Source organism: Loa loa (genome assembly GCF_000183805.2).
Source record: "Loa loa unplaced genomic scaffold supercont3.309, whole genome shotgun sequence".
Lineage (NCBI taxonomy): Eukaryota > Metazoa > Nematoda > Chromadorea > Rhabditida > Onchocercidae > Loa > Loa loa.
Window position 1 is genome coordinate 55,663 of NW_018108489.1, and position 7,463 is coordinate 63,125.

The following is a 7,463-nucleotide window of genomic DNA, read 5'->3' on the forward strand; positions in this document are numbered from 1 at the left end:
ATGTAACTTTTGCTTTTCACATAATAATAATAATAACTGCCTAGTACCTTAGGTAATATTAGACGACTATTATTTTTGATACAATTGGTTATTCTATTACTATTACTGTATGACAACAATAACAGTAATACAATTAATAATCCGAAATATGACAATATGGTAATTTTCGATCAGATGAATAGACAATGCTCATTTCTTATTTCGCTATTTATTTGAACTCAATTCTTTTCCAGAGAATGGAACTATGAGTGCTCGGATTATATAAAAATTCAGTGAAACAGCAAAAGTTTCATCGCTGTGAAATTATTTAACAAACAAACTACACTATAGACATACAAAGAAAAAAAAAAAAAAGAAGAAAAAAGGGAAAATAAGAAAAGAAAAACAATGGTTTTGGCCTGATTTCATTGATTGTATGCAAAAGAAGAGTGGTTTAGGAATGGGAGAAGAAGAAAGACAATGGTGAAAATTTTGGAGAGGTTCAAAAGATCAACCAAGATGGAACTGTTCGATTAATATCAAATGACATGCTATAACATTTCCTATACTAGCATAGAGATATTACTGTACTAAAAATAAGTTACAGCAAATGATGATCAAAGGAATGAACTGAAATCAGACTTAACGGCCATATGCAATGTTCACAAATTGACAGAATATTCCACTGACAGAAAATGTTATTAATCAAAATCCCTAATTTTCTCATAAGGTAGAAGTTGGCAATAATAATCATCTGGTTCGGCAATTTTTTGCAATAAACATGTTTGCTTTAATTTCGGATTTTGTATAAGATTTTTAAAATAGGTACATGGCTTATTACCATAACCAGGCATGAGTAAATCAAAAAATGCCGTACCATCTTCAAGTGGTACCAACGAATGAATGTTACCAAATTTAGGGCTCAAATATACGCAATCATCGCTATGCCAACGATTACTGATACCTTCAAATCTGCAATATTTAAACTTATATTTATGAAATATTATTTTAAAAAAAAAGAAGCGTGAAACCTTAAATAACGTCACCAAGTTTTTTACTGGTGATATTACTCAAAGCTACGTGTTTTGTAAAAGAGAATAAAAAAAGGATTTTTTTTCTCTTCTATTGAAATGAGCACTGAATATTATCATACGATGTAAAAATCACAGCATTAAAAGACAACGATCAAAAGATATATATTCATCAGAACTCCTAAAAGGAACTCCTAAAAACTCCTTATATATCATCAGAACTGCTAAAAGTTAATCAGTCAACTTAGCAATTCTGATAGTTGTTTTATAATTCCTTAAATAGCCTCTTAATTTTGAGGGAACGATTCCATAGCTAACAATGTAAACCTCTCTTAGAACTAGACATGTCATTAGATCTTCATGGAAAAACACGGAAAGACACACGAGCTAAATGCCTTCACGAAAATATAGAGTATTCGCTAAGAGGGGAAAAAACCATAAAATCCTAAAATTATACAAATGAAAAAATGAAATTATACCTGGCTATCGTAACATTAGATGACAGACCGTTCGATTCTGTTCGTTTCATTGCTTCTCGTTCACCATGAGAAAGTTCAGTATATGAATTAATTGCTAGGGCACCACGAAGAACCTTTACAAATCCGTACATATCTGGATGATCGTGTAACGGGAACGAAAAGTCACAACTTTTGAAACCAAATAAACAAGCATGAATATTTTCCGATTCATAAATATCAACATAATACATTGGAGCAGTCATCGATTCAAGACCTGTAATGTATCACATTTTTTCATATGAAATGATTAGTTGCATTTCCCTGAAAGAAGAATCCTACAAGACAAGCAAATTGAATATGTTTTACCAGTATTATTCAGAGATATCCAATCATTCATACATGACATCCATTTTTGCATCATTAACGTTAAGTTATTTTTTAACTCTCAACTATATGAATTGACGTTCAACGGATATGAACACGATGTACATGATGGATTTGGGAAAAAAAAAATCTATAGTTCCACCTGTCGAACATTCCGTTTGTTAAACGATCAGTTCTTCAGAAGTATGATTTTAATCGACGATATCTTCGTCGATCTAAATTGATGAAAGCTATTAGGAATGCATCCCATTGTAAGTCCAAATCATCCGTCTATTTCCATTCATACACTAGCTAATGTAGTGTTAATATTAAATTGAAATCTTTAAACATATTAGTGTTGAAAATAATCTTTGTAAAACAGACCAAGACGATCCGGAAGAACTGCACCAATCATATCCAGATTAACAGTGGATACAAGACGACGTGCGCGTTCGGATAACGTTTCCGTTTCAGCCGTATAAGCGTCACTACTGTCTGTGATAGTGTCTGATAACTTCAACTGAGCTAATCTCTCAGATATTGCCGATACTTCACGTAGGAACGAACGTAATCCTTGTTGTGACATGACTTTTGAAAAAATCATAGGTTGCTGTTATGTTCAGAACGTTCATGAAAAAAAAAAGGAAAAGAAAAAACAGAAAGAGATTAATAAGCAATAAAAAAAATCTGAAATCGACTAACTAAAATTAAATTAGAACTATGTTACAATTATTCGAATACATTCCAATTAAATACCGAATATGCTAAGAATTTTCAATCTATTGAAATAACATGTATGAAATTAAATGAAATGGATAAAAAATTGAAGTTAAAGGAAAATAACATAAATCTAAAATTTAAAATCCAACTAGCAAATATTTAATCAAAATTACATTAATACAAATACCAAACATTTCTAATGTTTCACAGCTAGATTTCATATACCAACATTTAATCCAAGAAATAACAATGAATTTAGGATTAAAGTAATTTCAAAATTAGTAGTATTTGACGTCAAAAAATCAAATAATAACTGTAGTAATTAATTCAATAATTAATGCCTAATAATGATGAGCTAGTAATAATTAGAAACTACTATTATTAATAATAATACCTGATAATAATTAAATCTAAATATTACATTTACACATGCAATTATTTTTTTCTTTTGCTTTTTGATAAATTAAAATAAAATTCATATCGTGAAATGTTTCAACAAATATTAGATAAATAAATTGGAAGGAAAAAGGAAAGAAATGAATGAAAACTTCGCACATTTTCTTCTAATATATCAACAAAAAAAAAAACCGAAAATATTTTATTTCAAAAATACTGTTAAAAGTTCATTTTTGAAATAAAATATTTTTTCAAAAATTAAAATAATATAATGATATTAATCATCAGTGGATGGGTAAGAGAGGTTTTAAAAAGAAAAAAAAAAAAGGAATGAAATGAAAGGAAAGGAAGAATGTAATGCATAAAAATGACTAACATATGGATGATAAAAAATATTATTGTTAATTATCATTAAAATACAAACAGCAAAAGATATAAATATTAAAATTATCACTATTTTATATTTGAAATTACACTTATACTTATATATACCATATGTATGTATACCAATAAATTGTACATATGTATAATCTCCGTGCTATCAAATACCATGCTATCGCAGGAGAAGTTTGATAAGTTTGATAATAAGATTACAAATTATAGTAGAGGTAATTTATGCCTTTAATAGAGAAGTTCTATTATACTAGATAGCTCTCAATTGAATAGTCAGACAAATATGTCCAAGGGTAGGATGTACTTGCTAGCTTCCTGGCCTAGCAACCATCCTTCTCCAATAAAGAAAGGACAATTCTAACTGCAAACTTGGGGCAGACAGAGTTTGTTTAATTTAACCCTGTATGGCTATCCGTTATCCATCATAGAGAAGGATACTTTAACGAAACCTATGTTCCTGACAATTTTGCTGTCACCAACCTAGCTTACTAGGCTTTGACAAATGAATCTCTAGCAATAAAAGGGAATTGGGAACAGCTGAGCGCATGCTATACATTCTGCATCGGTCTGGAAAGATACATCTAACATTTGTAGCGTTTGCAGCAAGCGTTGGGTGGAAAGCTCATACCAAATATTCATTAACGAAGTCTAGCCATGATGATGGTGATGATGATGATGATGATGATGATGATGATGATGATGATATGCATGACAAATAGGAATGATTCGAAAAAAAAGAAAAAACTTTTAAAACTGTTTTATGTTCTTTTAAAACTTCTTTATCATAATTCATCCAATTGATAATATTATGATTATATTATAGTTCATTTATAATTTTCGATAATATCATAATTTATCCAGTTGTTGCTAAATTTGAAATTATTATTTTTTTCATAGCCCTTTTTTTTCTTTTTTTTCTTTTTTAAATTTTTTATTGTCATTTTCATAGCTGCTTTTTTTCTAGCAGAATGATGAATATTGTAAAAATCAATCGTATAAGTAAATAAGTACAGTATAAGTAGTCTAAGTAAATAAGTAAAGTAAAAACATATATTTAAATATACAAACCTAAACAAAGTAATTTAACAGTGATAACACAAGCAAATAAATGAAAAAATGAAATCGAAAAAAATAAATAAATAAATATTTACGGAGATGAACAAACAAACGAATAGATGCTTATACACAGACAGATTTATAAATAAATAAAATTCCATATGATTAATTAAAACTAATTAAATTATAAACAAATACAACAAAAATCACAAATGCCACCACTGTAATTGCCTGTATTAAAGAACGTAATATTTTTAAGCTAAAATATTCAAGAAGAATGAATGAAAATTGTACGTAATTCAATTGTAATGATGCAAAAGTTGTATGCAAACACCTGTAATTAGCATTCATTGTTAATAAGCATTAAGATAAGTCAGAATTAGAAAAAAAAAAGTGAATAAATACACGTCTAAATGATGTACAAAACAATAGCAAATACTAATTAAATGGAAATAAGAAGATTTAACAGATGAGTGAAAGTAAAAATTAATTAATTAATTAGTAAACAAATAAATACAGGAGTGCGCAAGTTTTTTTTTTTTTTCTTAATGACATCCTTTTACATTGAGGAAAGTTAAGAGGTAAACAATTGTTAATTAAATTAACATATAAGGAAAAATTATTTAGCAAAAAAAAAAAAGGAAAATAAGCAGTATCCAATCTTAATCTTAAAACTTTAAAGGCCCGTAAAATACAAACTTCGTTATAATTTAGCTTCTCGACGATGGACCAACTGGTTCTAATTCATTTTGATAATTTGAAGAAAATTATATTTGATTTTTTTTTTCCAATAAGTGTTTTCATTTTAGGAGATACTAAATGAGATATTTTCGTTTCTTGTTCATTTTTATTTTATTGTTTCCCTTTTAGTCTCTTCTTACAGTGTTAAATGTCGTACTGTATCCTACCGTACTACTATTTTGTGAAAATTTTTAATATCTCATTACTGAAATTTCATTCAAACGTTTTCTTTTCCATGAATATTTTTATCTCCCCTTTTTTTTTCTTTTTTTTTTTAGCGAAATGCTTTTATATTGTTTCTATTGATGTTATAATACACTTTCGATCTTTCATTTATAATTCTCTAATTAATGCTTTTTTTTGCAATTAATTATCAATTTTTTTTCTCCATATTTTTATGATATTTTTTGATAGATATTAATTTAGATTTGCTTCCTTCTCCTTACCTCTTTCTCTATCTTCCACTTCCTCACTCTCTCTTGGTTAAATGTATAAACAAAGCAAAAATGTTTTTTTTAATTTTGAGAATTTTTTTTTTGGAATTATATTTTAATTCTCTAAAATTTCATCATTTTTTGATATTTCTAAGGATTTAGTTAAGTTTGTTAAAGTGATAAGGAAGTAAATAATAGCAGGAATAAATAATGTTAAAGTGATAAAAATAAATAGATATTAGTGCCATAAGTGATATACATCGAGAAATCTTGAACCGTAAGTATAATGTGAGGATGATTTAATGATTGTAGAATGAACTATCGGAATTCAAAAGTTTTCATATAGTTACATTAGCAGGATAACATACTTGTGATTTTCAAATTAGCAATGCTATATAAAATTTCTGACCTACTTCTAAGTAATTAAGAAAGTTTATGGCATAAATTTATTAGAATGGTATACCATATAAATTTATTCTAATATTATACCATGTAAATTTATCAGAATGATATACCGTATGAATTTACCAGGTTGATTTGCCGTATAAGTTTACTAGGATGACTTGCCGTATGACTTTATTAGAATGATATGTTGTATAAATTTAAAAAGATAATATACCGTACAAATTTATCAGGAAAGTGTACCGCATAAATTTATCAGAATGACATATCGTTTAAAATTATTATAATGATACACCGTATAAATTTATTAGAATGATGTACTGTACAATTTTGCCTGGATGATATGCCGTATCATACACAGACTAGCATGAGAACTATGATAAATCGTACTTGTACAATCAAAAAGATAGCGAAAAGATGCCAAGTTAATATTCTCATGGATAGATATATTTTTACGGGTGGTTTTTTTTTTTTTTAAATTACTGTCCACTTAAAAAGTATTACTGTAATTGAAATTTTCTAAAATTTATTAAATAAAAGACAGTATTTCAGATGCAGATTGCGAATGAATATTGTGAAGCAGTGAGTGGTATTAGTAGCAAAAGGTGAATCACCTATGGGTACAAGTAATAATTGGAACAGTGATGTATTGGGTACGGTATGTTACAACATATCGTAGGATTGGCTGTATAGTATTATTTGTATTTTTTTGTAATCTCATCTTAATCGCACGATTTGTCGATTGGCAAATGCCACTGCGTCTAATTAATCTACAGGTATATTTTCATGTTTCATAACCTTTTTTTTGTTAAAGAAGCACTCGAATTTTTGCGACATTGTTTTGAAGTTTAAATTTAAAATTAATATTACATTGGAGTTTTTAAAATTTTATTCTAGGATTAGCGTTCAATTTCCTTAAATTTACACCAAAATCACTTAAATTTAATTTTGAAACCAAACTTTATCCAAATCTAAATTTTAGCGCTGTTCCTATTGATCTGTAAAATTCAATTTCTGAATTAAATTTGAGTGGAATTTTTAATTGAATCCTGAAATTAAATTCTTTAAGTAGTTATAAAACGAATTATTTATATATGAATAGTGGGATAATTATACCATTGGTACCAGTGGCTGTATACTTCCAAATGACTCATAATTTAAGGAAGTGCATTGAAGTTAAATAAGTCTTCAACTATTGCTTCTAATGAACTGTTAACTAAATGGGTCATTAAATAATACATCAAGTGACTAAAGTGGGTGTGGTACAGTAATAACCGAAGCACTCAAAGATTGCGCCTTTTTTTCAACTAATTTTGATTCGTTTATCAGTTTTATCGAATTTTTGTAAAGATGGCAAATTGTTACAAATATAGGGTGTTAACGAATGAAAGGATAAATTATCAAATTTATATTCTATTTATTAAATAGGTAATGCGAAGAGTGCTGTGTTGAGTTAAGGATAAACTAAATTTTAATTTAGTAAAATTTAA

At 27.7% G+C, this 7,463-nt stretch overlaps 2 protein-coding genes across 2 annotated transcripts; one reads left to right on the forward strand and one right to left on the reverse strand.

Moving 5' to 3' along the window:
* Positions 1-680: 680 nt before the first annotated feature.
* Positions 681-2,461, reverse strand: LOAG_10003 (hypothetical protein; the record flags this gene model as incomplete). The annotated part of the gene is made up of 3 exons (XM_003145532.2): positions 2,216-2,461; positions 1,490-1,742; positions 681-951 (listed from the first exon to the last, which is right to left on the reverse strand). The coding sequence occupies exons 1-3, from the start codon at positions 2,433-2,435 to the stop codon at positions 681-683; spliced, it is 744 nt and encodes a 247-aa protein (XP_003145580.2). The 5' UTR covers positions 2,436-2,461.
* A 1,424-nt stretch (positions 2,462-3,885) lies between these two features.
* On the forward strand, positions 3,886-4,059 carry LOAG_10006 (hypothetical protein; the record flags this gene model as incomplete). Its single annotated transcript, XM_003145533.1, has 1 exon — positions 3,886-4,059. One exon carries the CDS (start codon positions 3,886-3,888, stop codon positions 4,057-4,059), a length of 174 nt encoding a protein of 57 aa, XP_003145581.1.
* Between the last annotated feature and the right edge of the window lie 3,404 nt (positions 4,060-7,463).